The following is a 20,932-nucleotide window of genomic DNA, read 5'->3' on the forward strand; positions in this document are numbered from 1 at the left end:
AGCTTGACCTCTTGACCGCTAAAAGTCATAGAATCATAGAATCATAGAATCATAGAATCATAGAGTTGGAAGAGACCACAAGGGCCATCGAGTCCAACCCCCTGCCAAGCAGGAAACACCATCAGAGCACTCCTGACATATGGCTGTCAAGCCTCTGCTTGAAGACCTCCAAAGAAGGAGACTCCACCACACTCCTTGGCAGCAAATTCCACTGTCGAACAGCTCTTACTGTCAGGAAGTTCTTCCTAATGTTTAGGTGGAATCTTCTTTCTTGTAGTTTGGATCCATTGCTCCGTGTCCGCTTCTCTGGAGCAGCAGAAAACAACATTTCTCCCTCCTCTATGTGACATCCTTTTATATATTTGAACATGGCTATCATATCACCCCTTAACCTCCTCTTCTCCAGGCTAAACATGCCCAGCTCCCTTAGCCGTTCCTCATAAGGCATCGTTTCCAGACCTTTGACCATTTTGGTTGCCCTCCTCTGGACACGTTCCAGTTTGTCTGTGTCCTTCTTGAACTGTGGTGCCCAGAACTGGACACAGTACTCCAGGTGAGGTCTGACCAGAGCAGAATACAGTGGCACTATTACTTCCCTTGATCTAGATGCTATACTCCTATTGATGCAGCCCAGAATTGCATTGGCTTTTTTAGCTGCCGCGTCACACTGTTGGCTCATGTCAAGTTTGTGGTCAACCAAGACTCCTAGATCCTTTTCACATGTACTGCTCTCAAGCCAGGTGTCACCCATCTTATATTTGTGCCTCTCATTTTTTTTGCCCAAGTGCAATACTTTACATTTCTCCCTGTTAAAATTCATCTTGTTTGTTTTGGCCCAGTTCTCTAATCTGTCAAGGTCGTTTTGAAGTGTGATCCTGTCCTCTGGGGTGTTAGCCACCCCTCCCAGTTTGGTGTCATCTGCAAATTTGATCAGGATGCCCTTGAGTCCATCATCCAAGTCGTTGATAAAGATGTTGAATAAGACCGGGCCCAAGACAGAACCCTGTGGCACCCCACTAGTCACTCTTCTCCAGGATGAAGAGGAACCATTGATGAGCACCCTTTGGGTTCGGTCAGTCAGCCAGTTACAAATCCACTGAGTGGTAGCATAGTCAAGTCCGCATTTTACCAGCTTCTTTACAAGAATATCATGGGGCACCTTGTCAAATGCCTTGCTGAAATCAAGGTAGACTACATCCACTGCGTTCCCTTCATCTACCAGGCTTGTAATTCTGTCAAAAAACGAGATCAGGTTAGTCTGACATGAATTATTTTTCAGAAATCCATGCTGACTATTGGTGATCACAGCATTCCTTTCTAGGTGCTCACAGACTGTTTGCTTAATGATCTGCTCCAGAATCTTCCCTGGTATTGATGTCAGACTGACTGGGCGGTAATTATTTGGGTCCTCTCTTTTCCCCTTTTTGAAAATAGGGACAACATTTGCCCTCCTCCAGTCTGCCGGGACTTCACCTGTTCTCCAGGAATTCTCAAAGATGACTGCCAGTGGTTCTGAGATCACATCTGCCAGTTCTTTTAATACTCTTGGATGCAGTTCATCTGGCCCTGGAGACTTGAATACATCTAGACTAGCCAAGTATTCTTGTACTATCTCCTTAGTTATTCTGGGCTGTGTTTCCTCTGCTGAATCATTTGCTCCAAATTCTTCAGGTCGGGCATTGTTTTCTTTATCGGAGAAGACTGAGGCAAAGAAGGCATTGAGGAGTTCAGCCCTTTCTGTGTCCCCTGTTTGCATTTCACCATCTTCTCCTCTGAGTGACCCCACTGTTTCTTTGTTCTTCCTTTTGCTACGAACATACCCATAAAAGCCTTTTTTGTTGCTTTTAACCTCTCTAGCAAGCCTGAGTTCATTCTGTGCTTTAGCTTTTCTGACTTTGTGTCTACACGTGCTGGCTATTTGTTTGAATTCCTCTTTGGTGGTTCCCCCCCTTTTCCATTTTTTGTACACATCCTTTTTTAATCTTAACTCAGTTAAAAGTTCTTTAGATAGCCACCCTGGCTTCTTTAGGCACCTTCCATGTTTCCGTCTCATTGGTATTGCCTGAAGTTGTGCTTTTACTATCTCCCTCTTAACAAACTCCCAGCCACCATGAACTCCCTTTCCTTTTAGTATTACTGTCCATGGGATCTCACCCAGCACTTCCCTAAGTTTTATGAAGTCGGCTTTCTTAAAGTCAAGAAATTGAGTCCTAGTATGCTTGGCTGCTCCTTTCCGCTGTATAGTAAACTTCAGAAGAGCATGATCACTCGCGCCTAATGATCCTTCCACTTCTACCCCACTAACCAGGTCCTCAACATTGGTTAGAACCAGATCTAAAATGGCTGTTCCTCTTGTTGCTTCTCCCACTTTCTGGACAATGAAGTTGTCTGCAAGTCCAGTGAGGAATCTGTTTGACCTTATGCTCTTGGCTGAGTTTGACATCCAACAAATATCCGGGTAATTGAAGTCCCCCATTACTACTATCTCCCTTCCTTTTGCATGCTTGGCCATCTGTTCCAGGAAGGCATCATCTATGTCCTCCGTTTGGCTTGGGGATCTATAGTAAACTCCCACAATGAGGTCTCTGTTATTCTTCTCTCCCTTAATTTTGACCCAAATGCTCTCACTTTGGCTTTGAGGTTCTAAATCTTGGATCTCTTCACAGGTATACACATCCCTGACATATAACGCCACTCCTCCTCCTTTCTTGTCTGGTCTGTTTCTCTGAAATAGATTGTATCCCTCCATTATTACATTCCAATCGTGGGACTTATCCCACCAGGTTTCAGTGATGCCTATTATGTCATATTTAGTTTGCTGTACCAAGAGCTCAAGCTCATCTTGTTTATTTCCCATGCTTTGCGCATTAGTGTACAGACATTGAAGTCCATTAATCATTCCCCCGTGTCTCTTATTTAAGGATTTTTTCCTCCCACCACTAGGTCTGTGTGCTGTTTGCCCCATTTGGTCTATGACATTTGGATGATCATCTTCATCAATTGATAGACTCCTACCTTCAGGAGCACTGTCTCCCTCCCCCACATTAGTCAGTTTAAAGCCCTCCTGATGAGGTTTTGATATTTTTGACAAAAACATTCCTCCCAACCATTGTGAGGTGCAGCCCATCGCTTGCCAGAAGTCCATCTTTAAGAAACTGCAGCCCATGATCTAAGAATCCAAACCGTTCCTGTTTACACCATTTGCAAAGCCAGTTGTTCACTTCCACTATTTTTCCCTCTCTCCCTGGGCCACGTCGTTCAACTGGGAGGACAGATGAGATGACAATTTGTGCATTTAATTGCTTCAATTTCCTGCCCAGAGCCTCGTAGTCTCTTTTGATCCTCTGGAGGCTATTGCTTGCAGTGTCATTGGTTCCCACATGAACCAAGAGGAAGGGGTATTTGTCAGTGGGTTTTATGATTCCTTGCAGTCGTTCAGTTACATCTTGGATCTTAGCCCCGGGGAGACAGCACACTTCCCGAGACATCTTGTCAGGCCCACAGATCACTGCTTCTGTTCCCCTCAGTAGGGAATCCCCTATCACCACTACACGCCTCCTCTTAGGTCTGGTCGGGGTTCTTCCATGAGCTGTCCGTTCCAAGGTCGCCTGCACATTCCCTGAGGACTGACTTTGCTGCTCGTCTTCATATACCTGATCGACTGTAATGAGGGAGAGATCCTCAAATGGAGTCTGCTCTTCGTCTTCCATGTTAGGGGAGAGGACCTCAAAGCGATTGTGTATTTCTAAACAATCAGAGCGAACCCTGGGCCTCCTACTTCTTTGAGTCACGTTTCTCCATATATCTGGCTCCTGTGTTGGTGAACTAGCCTCCTTCTCAGGGGAGTCCCCTGTCTCCTCCTTGGTGGAGACGGTGTGCTCTGTTGCTTCCAAGAAGAGCTCTAGCTCTCTAATTCTTTGGAGCGTAGCTACACGTTCCTCCAGTTGCTGGACTTTGTCTTGTAAGAGTGCAATCAACATGCAATTGCTGCAAGTAAAGCTGCCTGCAACCTTTGGCAAGATGGCAAACATTGCGCAGGAATCACAGGCGACTGCAGCTGTTCCCTCACCCTCCATCTTGAGAACATGTTGTTGGGGGTGACTACAGCGGTCCTCCATCATAAAAAGCGTGAAGACAGGACAAATAACTCCCTGCCAAAAAAACCCCTAGTTCTCCGCCAACAAACGTGTGAGACTAGCTCCCCTAAATCTAAAAGATGGATCAAACTGCGTGCGCCGCTAGGCGCGCGCCGCTGCCCTGCAAACTCATGAGGGAAAGGGAAAGTCTCAGGAGGACTGGATTTTGGTTTACATGGTTGCATAACCTCACAGAAGCTGCTTTTTGAACAGCTTGCTATGTGTATCTGAGTAGTGCATTGGCACTGATGTATGCAAATGCACCATGACTGTTTACTGAAAATGAGGAGTGTGAGAGAGCCTTAGCACATGGCATGTGCTGTCAAAGTAGCGGGGGCAGGGCAAGTCATATGGATTTTCCTTTGAGGATAAGCAATTGTCCTGCTAGTCTGTGGTTTGGTATATTGCCAAAAACACATGAAATGTAATATCACTGAATTTGTGATAACATACATTTTGCTAGTGTGGTGGGACAGTAAACAATGATCTTCAGCATGATGGGCCCACAGCCTTCTATAGCTTTGATACATTAGGTGACACCTTAACTCCACTGCTTTCAGTCATTACAATTGCTGTTTTTGTTGGACCACATGCAAAATATGCTCCCAAATGAATCATTATGCTGGGCTGTTAAATGTTTTCATAAAGACTGTAAAATTTATAAAGGATGGTTATTGCAGTTCAGCCGTCTCCTTGATGGCGGTTGTTCCAAAGATGACAATCCAGGTATTATAAACCCTTTCAGAAGAAAACCAAGCTTTCGTCTCATCCTCCCTTGCAGATTAGCTGCTTCCTCTGCTCTGTGTTATGATAACACAGAAAGATTTAAGGAGTGGAACACCTTGCCAATTGTTGGTGACTCCTCCTCTCTCTTTCTTTCTTTCTTTGGCATTCCCAGAATCACATTGTGTCCTTTGTTGTGGCAGCTTTTTTATAGGTCCCAAATGTTATTAAAGAGAATGTGTCTTTGGTTAATTTATTGATGGTTTCATAACCACAGGCAAGTTTTAACATTTCCCTGCTGATTTTGTTCTTTGACATTTGCTTGCAGACATTTACAGGAGATGTTCACCTTCTGTAAGCCCCAGAGGCTGAGAGCAAGGAGGAGATTTTTGAAACTTGGGGTCACCCCTAGAAGTTGATTGGCAGTCCTTTTCCAGGCAGAGCAAAAAAGAAGGTGGTCTTTGCACAGTAATATTTGTGGGATGTGGTACAAAGAAATGTGGTGTGGTGATCACCAATTCAGATTTTTAGGCTTATTCGGTTTTATGGAAAGTTGCTCTGCCATGATAGTTTTATGAACCACACATTTTGAGAAAATGGACCCTGGAGTTCTGGATGGTAAAGACGGACAGCCTGGGTGCTAGGAAAATAGGAAGCTGCCTTATACTGAATCAGACCATTGGCCCATCTAACTCAGTATTGTCTACCCTGGCTGGCAGCAGGGGTTTAGACAAGGAGCATTCTCAGCTGGAGGTTGAACGTGGGACCTTCTGCATGCAATGTAGATGCTCCCACACTAAGCAACTGCCCACTTAAAGCATCAGTTTGTCCACTGTGTGAACAGTATGCTGGACTGGATAGGCAACTGGCCTAATCCAGCAGGGCTATTCTTCTCTTCTTCTGTTCCCAGCTCAGTTCAGATCTTTGTGGGAGACCTTCCTCCATGTTCCACCACTCACTGAAGTTCTATAATGGGAGTCTCAAGAGCATGAGCTTCTCGCCATAGTGCCTAAGCTCTGAAATGCCCTGATTCAAGACTGCCCGCCCTCCTTGATGATGCTTCATTGTTTGATCAAAAAATGCATGGCTCCCTAGAGTTCTTGGTCCACAGAGCTGGTATCATCCTTGGGGTTAGCCAGGGCTCCTGTCACACCCCAGAAAGGGTCCACTGCTGACCCCTGGTCTCACTCCTCCTCTTTGCTGTTGCTGTCTGGTTCACCTGCCCTCCCTGAGACAGGAGCAAGGAGGAGGAGGAACAGCTTTCACATGCCCTGCCTTTTTCTTCTGGGCCCAAAGGAAGAGGACATGCAAATAGGCTGTGGAGACAATTGCCAAGAAGTGGGCCCACTCAGGGAGGGGGAGTCCACTGAGAACATCTTGCTCAAGGCCCACCTCTGAAATTAATGTGGACCCAACACTGGGTCTGCAACTACAACTGAGTGCTTTATCACCCCATACCTTATAATAGAAACACTGCAAAGTGATTATTGTTTTCTTGTCTAATTGTTCCTTGCACTTTTTAAATGATTGTTTTGATTTAATTGTTGTTAGCTGCCTTGAATGCTTCCTCATTACCCATAACTTAAGCAAACCACCGTTCCTGATTTTCAGATGTCACAGGGAACTGTGATTGGTTTAAAACTGGCTTCTCGTCTCCTCTTCTCGCTGTTGCATGAAAGAGAAAGATGGGAGTCCAAAGCTTGCCATGACTTGCTCTCATGGTGGAAAGCCTCAGTTTGAATAAGTAAAACTTTTCAGCTACGTAAGAATGAACCGTGTGTTGGATTTTAAGTGAAAGTGTGTGCCTCAGCTCGGATATCCCTCCCCTCAAATGCTGCCTTAGCCAAACACTACTTTTTCCACCTGGTCAGATCGTTGCTGTGCCCCTTTGGCAGGTCTTACACAATCTCTGCCCACTCAATTTAGGTGCTTGGTGCAACAGTTTTAAAGGTCAATATGAGAAGGATTTAACCTTCACAATACAAAAGCACAATGACTCAGAAGTTTGTTTGTTTTTTCCCCTGGCAAAACAGAACAGTCTTTATCTCCTGAACAATTTGCCATTCCAGCAAGTATGGCTCCTTGCGGCTGCAAGAGTTTCCTGCTTTCTGGTGGCATACAGCCCAATGTTGCACACTCCTCCTGCAGCGCCATGGGTGCCCATTCCTCCTGCAGGAAGCTGACACCAGCTCAAACCTCACCCCTGGAGTGCCTCCAATGCAGAGATCCTTCTGTTCTGTGTTTCCATGTGGCCCTTGTATAGCTTGCAAGCAACGAGAACACCATCTCCTTCCAAGAGAAGAGAGAGTGTGGTCAGTTTTTGCTTCTGAAAGAGTGTTTAGTACAAAACTCAGGGCCTGGCAGCAAGGGACTTGGTGCATCTGTCTGTGTGGGTGAGATTTACGGACTAACAGCTGAGTCAGGCACTGATTCCTCCAGTAAGGGGAAAGCAGAAGAGGGAGTGTGTATTGAGATGTGTGCATTTGAATGTTGTGTGGAGAGAGAGAGAGAGAAAATTCCTTCAGGAAGGCAAAAGTTTATCCTTGTTTTCCTTGGGCAGAATCCCAGAAGTCCTACAGCAAGCACATTAGAATGATAAATACCACTTGTATAGCTTTTTTTCCTTCATATCCAGGACAAAGGCAGTTGTTTCCATTCAACTAAGTGCGTTATGCACTCAAGCCCACTTCAGTACATTGCAAGGAAGCATCTCATGGTGCCTGAAAGACTTAACACGTTTCAACTCCGGTGAGTTAGAAGCTGCTTCTTTAAATGCATCTGAACATGCAGACTCTTCACTATAAAAGCACTGCATATGTCACAATAAAAACCACAAATAATTGAAGTGCATGTGATGGAAGGTGGGACAATTGAGGGACCATTGAGAGCTGGGTTTCGTAAATTTACAAACAAATAAAGGAAATAATATTATGGTAGATCGTGGGTAGAAGCTGTCTTCTCATATGGATAGCCTTTATGCCACCGATATATTGAAGTGCAGGAGTATGCAATCTTTAAAATTACACAATATTCATCATCCTTGGGGGAGGTTTCCTTCCCAATATTTCACATCAATGCAGCTAGTGCAAAATATGGTGGCTAAGATGTTTGTGGGGTTACAGGCTTATTTTAACTCAACCACATTTCCCTATAAGCTACTTCTGGCTACTGGGGGTCTTATCATTCTTTTGTCTTTTTTGCTGAGTTCATATCTTACTTAAGTTCCTACAAGTCATTCTGGCTACTTTACAGAAAGGTGACATCACACTAGCTAGCACTATCATCCTTGAGCATCTGCACCCATTCTTTAAGTCCTTCCATACTCTTTAGCCTCAGTTTAGGACAGGAGTCAGCAACCTAAGGCCCACGGTCCAGAAGTAGGCCGCGGAGGTCATTTGACTGGCCCACAAGCCACCCCCAAACTGAGCTGCCCATTCATGCACTGCATTAAACTGGCATGGAGACTTGCTTCTGCGGCTCCGAAAATCGCATCTGCGTACACGATCCAGCCCATAGAGGGATCTCCACAGGACTGATCCGGCCCAGGCAAGATAAACGTTGCTGACCCCTAGTTTAGGAAATAGGGAACATATGGCTCTCCAGGCATTCAACAACTATAATTCCCATCTATATTTTCCCCATCAGCCCTAAGCATTGGCCATGCTGGCTTGGAACTAGTAGGAGCTTCTCAACAGAGGAAGGCCAGCAGAACACTCACTCTCTCTTCACACACAAATGTCAGACTTGGGGAATGCTGAGGAGCTTCAGATGTTGTTGGACTACAACTCCCATTATCCCTGACCATTGGTCCATGAATCCAGTAGCACCTGAAGGGTCACATGTCCCCCATCCCTGTGAAAGTTTAGGCCTGGTTCTGTGAACCTGGGGTAACTCAGAAACTTGTGATTCCTCAATGAGAACAACAGAAATGATTGTTAGCCATCCCAGAAAGATAGCTTCCAATCTCCCCCTGCATTGCACAGCCCCAGGAAACTATTTTGTATGTTCCAGGGCACAAAGGACAACAATGAAACCTACTAGGCTTGGCCAGTGATCCATGCAGATTATGTATCCCAGAATACAACTTCCCAAAAATTATTGCCAATATATAAGAGGTTCTAAGGCAGAGATGCAGAAATTTATTGGCAATTTGGAAAGCATTCCCTGCAAGTGGAAATATTTAAAACCACTGCTTTAGACAATTTTCTAAAATTCAAGATGAGAGCCATGTTAGTTGTGGTTGTTTATTAAAAAGAAAACACTTACAGCACCTTGAAGATTAACTAACTGTATTTTAAGAACCTGAGCTTTCATAAGACCACTACTGTTAATTTCGTAAATGCTGAAAAATGATTTAGACAACAGCAGTTGCTCTACCCTCTCAAAAAATGGCCTTGTTATTTCAACAATCCATTGCATTTTCCACCGCAGTCCCTTCTTCAACATATTCAGTGTTACACAGTGATTGGGAAACAGAGCCCAAGTTATCTGTTGCAGCAGTCAACCTTTTCCAATTCAGCAACCCCAACAAGGGGTTACCACAGGAGCAGTGTTTTTAAAAAAATTATGGTATATTCCCATCTTTCTTCTTGATTTTATGAGCCAGGATGACCAGGGAGAATGGGCAGTTTTAGCTTGTCAGGCAGGAATTCACACCATCAAATATCAAAGGAGGCCTGTCCTCTATGCATTCAGTTTCTCTCTCTCTCTCTCAACAAAAAAATAGAAAGCAGGTGGCACCACAACCTACTTTGCTTCATTCCTACTTGAGGATCTCAATGGTCCAGTTAAAGGCCCATGGTCTAAGGCAGCAGGAGGGAACTTGTGGACCTCCAGATGTTACTGAACCACAACTCCCATCATCCCTGAGCATTGCCCATACATGCATCAGGCACAATCCTTTAAACAATGGCGTGATGAGCCCAACTTTTAAAAAGAACCATAAAAGGACACTTCTAAAGAATGACACGTGTGCATTGTTGATTTTCTTGAAATTTTATTAATAAAAGGTTATACATAATGACCAGTAGTTAGGAGTAAATGAGCACCCATTGTTTGGCTCTCAGACAGCCATCGCCCTGGTAAAAATGAATAGCACCCTTTTCCAGCTGGGGATTCTCAGACTGGCAGTTCCATTCCCAATGGATAAAGATGCTCCACCAGGGCCCTAAGACCTTCCTGCGCCTGCCTCCTTGCCATGGCCCATAGTAAGTAAATGGGCCTTGAATCAGGAGAATGAGAAGGTGACAATGGCATTCACAGCCTCAAGGTGAGCAGGACAATCTTCCTTGTGCGCGGTCAAATAGGATGCTCATTTTTGTGAGTAGTCCTCTTCAAAAGTTCATGATGCTCCTCCCTGTAATAGGCCCTGTTTAGTTGTTACCCACATGAAGGGGGAATGTGACTAAAGAGGTGGCCTTCAACTTTATCCCACTTGTGCTGCTCCAACCAGTTCCCCACACTTTCAGGGCAACCCTCTGCAGTGGGGAGACTGCTACTCTCATGTAAACATCTCAAGCAATCTAGAACCCGGTGCTATTAGGCCTCTCAGTCACATGGGGAGCCTACATGAGTGCAACAAGCTCCCCACTGCAGACATTGCCCTGAACATATGGAAAGCTGAAAGGAGCTGCATGACGGTTTGGTTAAAGGTGGATTGCCCCTTCACACATGTAAGGGACCTAATGAAATGGATGTACAGTGGGACACCGGAGTGATTCACTGAGCTGGAGCTATTGGTCGTAAGGATGGGACACTGGCCCAGTCAGTGCTCTTCCTGTCCTTTAGTTCTGAGCAGAAGGCCTCAAGTGAGCAATACTACAGAGAAAACTCATTTAAGAAAGTCTCAGAAGTCCACACAGGCTCCTCCTTAAGGTGCTTAAATTTATATCCGGTCTCTCTGTTAAGTCCTGCAGGCATCTTCCTGGCAACATGTGACTTCTCAGATCAGAATAGCCAGTTCACCATTGCTCCTTCCAGGTCAGTCACTCAGTTCTCCGAGGAGGGATGCTCCCTTTTGACCATGACATCATCAGATGGCTCCTGGCATGCTCAGGAGTTCCTTCCCAATGCTCCTCATGATCCAGTGAATTCCTGCATCGCCCATCCAGCACTAGGCTGGTGGCAGACAATGGAATGGAATGATTCTCTTTTGTCACTCTTGCTGTGTCTGTGTCTTCAACCTAACCTACAAAGTCCCATGGTGTGGACCACCATAGGTAAGAGTGTAGAGAAGCAACCTTTCAGTCCACAGCAGTTTGGAGGGGGCTTTGTCTATGTCTTAAGTATCATAGCAAAGACACAGCCAGAAAACCAATGCCCATTCTATTTGTGATATTTGTGACCCAGGTCTTGCTGTACGCTTTGGGCATCACTTCATTTTTCAGTAGTAATACCATGGAAGAGAAAAAGATGGATCTAAGTTCAGTTGCAGCTGGAGATTGCCTTCTGTCCATTGGCAGGTGAATTCACAGCCATCAGTTCCTCTGTCTTCTCCATGTTCAGCTTAGGGTCTGGCTCCTTGGACCCATTCACCAGAATCTGGCCAGCTGGGGCTGCCTCGTGTTGAAATGCTGCAACAGAAAAGGAAAGGGGGTAAATCTTTGGTTAGACTGGAGACAAGTTGGACAAAGGGCCAGACTATTGCAGGTGCTGATGTGTGAGAAAATTCAAACTTGGAAGACCTGGGAGCAGGCATTTCCTGCGGCAGCTCCTAAGCTTTGGATTTCCCTCCCCACAGAGATACATTTGGCACTTTCATTATACAGCTCTTGTTATATGGCTTTACCCTGGCTTTTGACACCTATCCTATTCTTCTGACTGTAGATTGTTTCAACAGCTTTTGTTATTGTAGTTTTACATTGTTGTAACCTGCCCTGACACTTTAGGGTGAAATGCAGGTCAGAAATAATAATAATAATAATAATAATAATAATAATAATAATAATAATATGGAGTAAAGCACCCAATTCTTACAGGGCTGCTACAATATATTGTAAAGAACTTTGTATACTAAAAGGTGTTACTGAAACAATATTAATAATATAACAATAAAGTTGATAGTATTTCCTTGGACTTTGTTATTTTAACTCATGAGCAACTACTTATTCCACAAGCCTATTTTATAGTTTTGTTTTTCATCTTTTAATTTTTGTCTGTTTTTATAATTGTTATCTCTGTTTTATATGCATTATAAAATGAAATAATAAAAAACCTTACTACTACTACTATTACTAATAATAATATAACAGTAATAATAAATCCAAAACCCCATAATGTCAAAAACATGACTTGCAAACTAAAAATAGTGCTCTTCATTTGAGCAATTCCTATCACTAGAGTAAGAGTGAAAGTTTAACAGGGATTGAAATAATTTTGTTACATCTGACATTGTGGAGCACCTACAATTATATCTGAAATTGGAAAGAGCCACTTGAGCCCCAGAAACTTTCTGTCAAAAAGCCATTCTTATATGAGAGGCTAGTTGGATGGAGCAAATTATCCACAACTTGCTGGCCTGAGCAGGCACTGAACAATAGTCTCATGTTCACTTGCTGACTGATGGGGATTTGCAGTATGACAAGTTAGAGCAGGACAAGAGAAACAGAAACTGGGCAAGAATATATGCAAGGTATGGGAGAAATCACACAGCCTTGGCTGAAAAGACCAGTAACATTTTCTTCCTGCATAGTACAGTTAACACTGGAGACCAGCCATACTTGCCATGTTCAGGAATAGACTAGATGCAATGGCAGCAGGTCCTGGTGCTTAAACATGGACCTGCCCCAATGTCACAGAAATATGGTTTCCAAAGCAGTAGGTGTGCAGGTGAGGAATCCAGACCCAAACTTTCCACCCCTCTTCATGCAACTATCCCCCCACGATCCCTCTGTCCATGTGCTTTTCTCCTGGTCATGATAACTTCTGGTATCAGGGTTTGGTTGCTGTGGGTGAGGGGTTAAAACACCCTTAAAAATACCCTGAGCCTTTGATATACCATACTATTAAAATAAGCATGATACCTCAGGAGTGAAGAAACCATGAAGAATTATACTGTTTTCCCTTCCATTGCTTAGGCTTCTCTGGCTGGGCGCAGCTCTAGTAACATGAGAACAGGGTGTATCACATGCATGATCCAACTATCTAACAGTGAAGGGCATTTGTCAGTCTACCTCTTACTAGTTAAAAGAGCAAGCAGGTGTAAAGGAAAACAAATCTTCTGCTGATGGACAGAGCACAAGAAGAGCTCCAACCATCTGGTCCAGCATCCTGTTCTCACAGGAAGCACAGAAGCCGGACCTGAGTGCGACAGACCTCTCCCCACTGGCCATTCCGAGTATTTGGCAAATGTAAGCATACTGCCTCCCAGCAATGAAGGGAGAACATAGCCATCAATAGCTCTGGCCCCCATGAATTAATCAGATCTTCTTTAACTGCTATCCAAGTTGGTGGCCTTCATCACATCTTCTGGGAGCAACTTCCACGGATTAAGTAAGCACTGCATGAAGAAGTGCTTTCTTTTCTCTTCATCATACCTTTAGTTTCATTGGATTCCCCACCCCTGCCCCCCACAGTTCTACTATTATGAGAGAAGGCGTGGAAAGTCTCTCCCTATCCATTTTCTCTACAACATGCATGTTAGGCACACAGTCTGTTCCTACATGCTTCTTCATGCTCAGGCTGAGTGGAGATCACCAGAGACAGAGGACTTCTATATATGCAATGGCTATTTGGTCAGCACCTAGCAAGTGTCAGTGAAAGGATCAGGGCATGCAAAAATTTAGCATACGTCAAGACTGCCTCGCACCTTGCCCATATTATGGCAGATTTCAGGGCACCATTAGGGGGCAACAAATATGTTTACAGTGGAACCTCAGTTTTCGAACATAATCCGTTCCAGAAGACCATTTGAGTTCTGAAACGTTCGAAAGCCAAAAACTCAGTACGGAAGCCTCAAAACAGAAAAATTAATACAAAAAACTCAATATGGACGCCACCTCAGAAGTTCGACTTCTGAGGTGCATTCGAAAACGGAAGCATTTACCATCTGAGTTTATGGCATTCGAGTTCCGAAACATTCGTCAATGGAGACGTTCAAAAACCAAGGTTCCACTGTATCGCCATGCAGGTGCTATTTGGGAGGGTGGGGAAAGAGGTTCAAAAGAAGAAGATTCACATGGATTCCTGAACTGAAACTGTTTTTTTCTCTCTCCTTCCCACCTCTCCATGTATTGTACTTAAACCTTGTGCCTGCCAAGGTTTTTTGTCCTGTGTTTCTCAGTCAGAGCATGAGATATTGCCCAACAACATGTCAATAGAGCATGAGATGGAGCAGGCCAAATCACTGATGGAAAAGCAGGGTGTAGCCACTGGCTGGACTTTAGGGCCACCTTGATTGTGAACTTCATGTTCACGTTTGCTACCAAGCTGATTAGTTATTTGTCAGGAGCTCAGGCTGTAGAGTACAATGCATGCTTGGAAGTGAATGGATAGAAGTAGTTTTATATAACCTGCCTCCTGGGTGAGAGGCTGCTCTGGTATAGAACTGGGCCTTCTCAGATGGGAGAGGAGTATTAGATGGTCCAGTGCATATCCACATGATACATTTAAAGCACAATGAAGACATATTTGAAGCACATGACTTCCCCTTGCTTCAAACAATCCTGGAATCTGTTTCCCTCTAACAGAACAACAGTTACAGTACCAGCACCCATAACAAACTGCAAATCCTAGGATTTGGGGGGGGGGGGTCACTTGCATTGGATATGCTTTAAATGTACGGAGTGGTCATGAGCCCATTAATGATTCAGAACTGGGGACAGCATCCTTTGTATGTGGGCTGTAATAGTGTCAGGTATGAGTGGCTGGGTGATAGAGATAATATTTAAGGTAGTGAATGATCATAGTGGTTGTGTGCAATGGTTGGTGAGTAAAATTCAGGAGGTAGTTCTACAATAATGTAATGCAAATTTTCAACCATCCTAACATACATTATACTGCCTTGTAATGCTCTCTGACTTTACTTATATTAATACTGTTTGTGGATATTATTATTATTAGTATCTGATTTTATATACCGCCCTATACCTGGGGATGTCTCAGGGCAGTTCACAAAATAAAATCAAGATATAAAACCACAATATACCTAATAAAAATAATGGATATGGATATTACTTCTGTATCTACTATTTTTATCTACTATAAACCATTCTGTGAGCATCAGGTAGTATGCGGTCTATAAATGGAAATACTATTAATGATGTTCTGCCTCAGGCACCAAAACATCCTGGGCCTTCCTGTATAGTCTACCATACATATGTGTAGTGGAAACCCTCTATGTGGCCACCAGTGACATGCGGTCAGTGGACTAGGGGGACTAGGCAAGTCCCTTAAACGTTCCCAGTAATTAGAGTATTAAAGTATTCATGCCTGGTGCCTCCTCCTCAAAGCCCAGGAAGCTTCTGCCTGGCTTAGGGAGGTGCTCACAACACCACGAAGTCACACACACAAGGGGGGGCATCGCTCTCATAAACTAGCACCTCTAGCCAGTGGCGTAGCGTGGGTTGTCAGCACCCGGGGCAAGGCAAGTAATTTGCGCCCCCTAACCCGTGGATTTGCGCCCCCTAACCCATGGATTTGCGCCCCCTAACCAATGGATTTGCCCTAACCCCAGATGTTGCGCCCGGTGCGGCCGGCCCCCCCTGCACCCCCCACGCTACGCCACTGCCTCTAGCCCTAACTGTTCCCCTACAAAAAAAAATTTCACCGCACAGCACTGGTGCCCACAACTTGGTCTAAGCTCCCCCAGAACCTCCAGGGAGCACAAGAGTGGGGAAGAGTGCTCTCTAAGAGGCTACCTGGTCACATCCCGAGTTGTAAAATGAAAAGGAAAGGTGCCAATCTTTCGATGCACGTTTCTGGATGAATTAAGGCATAAATGGAACCAGCGTGATAATGACACATATTGTATGAACGCCTGAAGCCACCTTGTGCTGAGTCAGATCACTGCTACTCTGACTGGCGGCCGGATCTCGCCACCGTCTCTTGGCTGATGCCTTCTTCCACTCTTCTACCGGAGATATTTTAAAGTGGAAGTGCCCGCGGAGCCCCAGTGAGCGCAAAGCACGTGCTCCGTCTGCCCTTCGGCTCTGGCCATCGTTTCCTGGGCAGAAGGGGCGCGATCTCCTTGCCCCATGCCGTGCACCATCCCCCGCGCGCCATCCCCGACGTGCTGGCCTTACCGGCTCTGCAGCTGTGCCTGGCGCGCACGATCTGCACCGCCTGCTGGTTCTTGAAGCGCACCAGCGCCATGGTGATGTCGGCGTTCCAGCTGGGCTCCTCCTGAGGGCAGCGGAAGTCGATCTCGGCGCCGCCGTCCGTCACCAACGTGAAGTAGATGTGCCGCTGCTTCCACTCCACGCACTCGAGGGCTTTGACGCGCGCGAAGGGGATCTCCTTGCAACGCGTCGAGCCCCGGCTGCTGGCCTCGAACAGCCGCAGCCCCTTCTCGCCCAGCAGGCAGCGCTTCCTCTTCCAGAGCTGCAGCAGGCCGCTGCTGCGCTTCTCCAGCACCCCTTCGCGAAGCACCTTCTCCGACGCCATGGGGCTCGGGCTGCCCAGGATGCTAGGAATCGCCGCTGCCGCGTGGTCTGCCAGGAGCGCTTTCCTCTTCCTCCTCCTCCTGCTCCTGGCCGTCCGGCTTCCGAGGGAGAGACCGAGGGAGACAGAGAGAGCCCGCCCTCTGCCGCGTGAGCTCCGACGGAGGTTGCCCCGGCCTCTGGGCTCCGGGATCTGCCGCTACATGCCCGCTCGCTTGTGCCTCGCTCTTCCCACTCGCATTCCTTTCCTGCTTCGCCAGGGCCTCGCCCCAGCTCTGCCTGCCGGGGAGAGGCAGCGCTCACGCCCAGGCGCGGGGCCGGCTGCGCTGAGAGAGCCCGCGGGGCTGCTGGCGTGCCCAGCTTGGGCGGCTGGCGCACGGAAAGGAAGGTGGCTGGGGCTCGCCGGCATCGTGGGCGGCAGCGATGGCTATCTATATGCTGCTGGTGGGGCGGGCATTGGCAGGTAGATTGAGAATGGGGCTGCGGCTCGGAGGAGCCACGTCGGACAAGGCACAGCAGACGCGGCCAGATTCCCACGCGGAAGTGCTTGCCATGGACAGAGGGGGTCGTGCGTAACAGTCGCGCGCGGTCGTGCTTTCTTGTGGACAGAAAGCATAGGAACCAGCTCCTAGGAGGCAAGGTCCTTTCGCGCGCGCCCCCCGCATATTTGAGGGGCCCCCTCCAATTGATGAACATTGTCATTCAAATGGTGCGCGTGTGCCACGTCCGGTGACTGATTCTGCAGAGCAGAGTTTACCTGGTCGCACCCCTGATCAGAAGTATAATAAAAGCCAAATGGGCATCTAGACAAATAAGTTACTTCAAGGCCAGTGGGGATTTGAATCCTAGTCTTCCAGGTCTTGACTCTAACCACTACACCACAGGGCTCTTGCATGGGGAAAGACCCATAGCCTGGTGGTAGAGCATCTGTTTTGCATGCAGAAGGTCTCAGGTTCAATCCCCAATGACATCTCCAGGTAGGGCAGGGAGTGAATCTTGTCTGAAATCCTGGAAACCCGCAGCCAGACAGTGTAGACCAGGGGTCAGCAACCTTTTTCAGCCGTGGGCCGGTCCAGACCATGTGGTGGGCCAGACTATTTTTTTGGGGGGGGGGGAATGAACAAATTCCTATGCCCCACAAATAACCCACAAATAACCCAGAGATTCATTTTAAATAAAAGAACACATTCTACTCATGTAAAAACATGCTGATTCCTGAACAGTCCACAGGCCAGATTGAGAAGGCAATTGTGCCGCCTCTGGCCTCCGGGCCTTAGGTTGCCTACCCCTGGTGTAGACAATACTAAGCTAGATGGCGGCCTGCTCAGCCCACAAGAGTAAGGACCCCTCCCTCCACCAGTGGGAACAACTGTTAGCTGCGAGCTGGGTGACAGTGTTCCCTTCTGCAGAATAAACAAGGGAGAAAATTCTCCTGCTTCTTTCAGAACTCTCCTTGTACCCACCTGGATATCAGCTGAAGCATAGCTCCTGAGCGAACTACAAATGTCACAGAGCCCCATGCAGCTTCCCCTGTTCTGTTTATGTTTTGCTAATGAGTAGCAGTAGCTGGAGGCGATTAATTGAGAGCAGAGGGAGAATTGGGGTGGTGGTGGGGTTGCATAATCCTTTTCTTCCGAGCCAATTTCTTCTCTCTCTCTTTCATCCTGCTGCCTTTCTCCTTGCGAGGGAAGCTGCACCTAATTGGCAGAAAACCAATTATCCAAGCATCCATTGTGTTTGTGGTGGAAGTTTTATTTTATGATGATGATGGCATTTCTATCCCACCTTTCCTCCAGGAATCTCAAGGTGTTTACATACTTCTCCCTCTCTCCATTTTATCCTCATAACAGCCTGGCAAGGTAGATCAGGCTGCAAGACAGTGACTGGACCAAGGTCACCTAGTGGGCTCCCAGGTCTCCCAGGTCCCAGTCCAACACTCTAACCACTACACCACACGGCTTTTTACATGGGAAAGGGCCATAGCATGGAGAAGGTCCCAGGTTCAATCCCAAGCATCTACAGGTAAGACCAGGAGAGACTTCCTGTCTGAAACTTTGGAGAGCTACTAGTGGCAGACCTTCAAGTCTCAAATTTCAGTGGCACACTGTGTGACGCCAAAATTCACCCCCGCTGACTACCTTTCACGCTCCGTTCTAAATAATAATTGTGGCGTCCCCATCACCACCACCCCTAGGTTTTGTGCCCAGTGTGAATGAACCAATCGTGCTCCCCTAAATCTGTCTCTGGAGCCACTGGGAGTCAGTGTAGACATTATTAAGCTAGATGAACCAATGTTCTGACCCAATAGAAGGCAGCTTCTCACTCCCACCATGGCACCATGCTGATATCAGATTGTCTTTGCAATGCACAGGTGCTTTGTAACCCAGGAGGGAAAGTGTCTCCCAAACGATGGATAGCAACTGTAGTAAACCTGTCTCCAAGTTTACAGAGACATCATGTGCAAGATATTTTACAAGCATTCCACAACATGACTGAAAAAGAAAGGCTGAAACTGGGATGCAAAGTTAGGAAACATGGACAAGGAAGGCATGTCACTCTGAAAAGCACCTTCTGAACCTTTGTGGTGTGTTAATGTTGGATAGACTGTAGAAGAGAAACATACATTCAAGCCCTGTTGGCCTATGGCAGAGGTTTTCAACCTTTTTGAGTCCATGGCTCCCTTGACCAACTACATTCTTTCTGTGGCACCCCTGTAGGGCTCAGGAGCCCAGTTATGTCACCCCTTGCACTTTTTCAAACACCCTCCCTTGTGGAGTGCTCCCTCAGCCTCCTCTCCTCTCCCCTCTCCTTGGGAGTCCTCTGGGCAGCCGCCGCTGCCACCGCTGATCTCTGAGCTGCCCCCCAAAGATGTGTCTCCTCACACTGCCCCACAGGGGTCTGGGACTTGTCTGTCCATTCCCAACAGCAAGAGCTGACTGGCTGGCTGGCTGGCTGGGCTCCCTCGCCCGCTTGCTTACTACGAGGCTGCCTCAGCTTCCTGGCAACCAGCACCCCCTGACTACCCCAGAGGCACCATTCACCTGTGGAGCTTGTAGCCAGGGCTGCTGCAACAAACAGCTGTACGAGCCTTTGGGAAGCAGAGATGCAAGAGGGCATCAGAGGAGGGAGGGAAGGAAGGAAGGAAAGAGGGACAGAGGGCAGTGTTGCCCACGGCACCCCTGACCACCATTCAAGGCACCCCAGGGTGCCACGGCACACTGGTTGAAAACCACTGGCCTATGGATGCCTGGAGAAGGCTGTATGCAGCACAGGGCTATCCCTGGATGGCCAATCCCCATCTAATGTAGCACCCACACATCACCAGTGGCATCAATATGCCAACCAGACTCTCCCTTCTTTTATCTGAATCTACTTTTTGGGGAAAATTCAGTAAGTAAAAAACACTTCAGCCCTGATGTCAGTGACCATGTGTGAACCATTTGCAAATTAAGCCCAGCCATGTCTGGAAGCACTCAAAGCCCTCCCATGCGCTAGAAGCTTAAAGGGAAATAATTCCTACCTTCTGGTGGTACCTTGCAGAACGCCTGGATGTGCCACCCCCCCGCCCCAAGTAATTCAGAACTGGGCTATTCCCTTTGCCCCTCATATAAAGCTGCCCAGTCTGTATCTGGCCAATGTAGTCATTACATTTAAGTTAAATTTATTTTAAATGTAAAATCAATCAGAGTACTCTTCATGCCCTTTGGCATGGTACCAACACTTCCTGGAGCATTGAAACCTGGTCTCTGCCAGAGACAGGATACAGGGCTAAACTGATTGGACCCAATAAATTTGTTCTCATATAAGTCTTCTCTCACAAATAGAATGGAATGTCCCATGCATTCTTTATGAAATAATCATTGTGGGAGAGGTAGAGGAAACAGAAGATCTCCATACTATCTGAGAAAGGCTATCGGTTTTCCCATCTGGCTTCCTCTCTACATCTTTTAAGAGCATTTTTCTTGCTCACAAAGTAATAAAGCACAAAGTAATAAAGCACAGGTTGCTGCTAAATATGCTGACACAGAGACTAGATTGAGTTGTGTGCAGTGCAAGAGTCCCTCTGTGTTAGATTCTGAGCATTGCTCTTTAGTTATTCTGCTGTTGAGCCACATCTCAATAAATATGTATTTCACATAAGCAGTATGCAGCAGCTCCTTGGGTGGCTGAGTTATTCGACTACAAAAATGGTTTGCTGTTTCAATGGTAGAGCTTTGTAGGCCTAGCATGAAAGCTGACTCACATAAGCAGTATTCCATGCGCATACAAATGAATCCTTTTCTAGTAAATTTCCCATTAGGAAACAGGTCCGCACAATGCTAAAAGTGTCTGGAAAGTAATTTAAACAAAGGGGAGAAGCCAAATCATTACAAGGTAGTCCTTGGAGGAGAAGAGTGATGTGGGCACCCCCACATTATGTGGATCAAATAAGAAATTACTGAGGGCATTGAAGCTATTGTATAGCTAAGGACAAGA

General features: G+C 46.5%; 1 protein-coding gene across 1 annotated transcript; it reads right to left on the bottom strand.

Annotated features, from left to right (window-relative positions):
• Nucleotides 1-9,089: 9,089 nt before the first annotated feature.
• PHLDA3 (pleckstrin homology like domain family A member 3) lies at nucleotides 9,090-16,913 on the bottom strand. The gene is given in 2 exon segments (XM_028734629.2): nucleotides 9,090-11,431; nucleotides 16,100-16,913. Coding segments are annotated over 2 exon segments (915 nt in total). The 5' UTR covers nucleotides 16,866-16,913; the 3' UTR covers nucleotides 9,090-11,282.
• Between the last annotated feature and the right edge of the window lie 4,019 nt (nucleotides 16,914-20,932).

Source organism: Podarcis muralis, chromosome 5, assembly GCF_964188315.1.
Source record: "Podarcis muralis chromosome 5, rPodMur119.hap1.1, whole genome shotgun sequence".
Lineage (NCBI taxonomy): Eukaryota > Metazoa > Chordata > Lepidosauria > Squamata > Lacertidae > Podarcis > Podarcis muralis.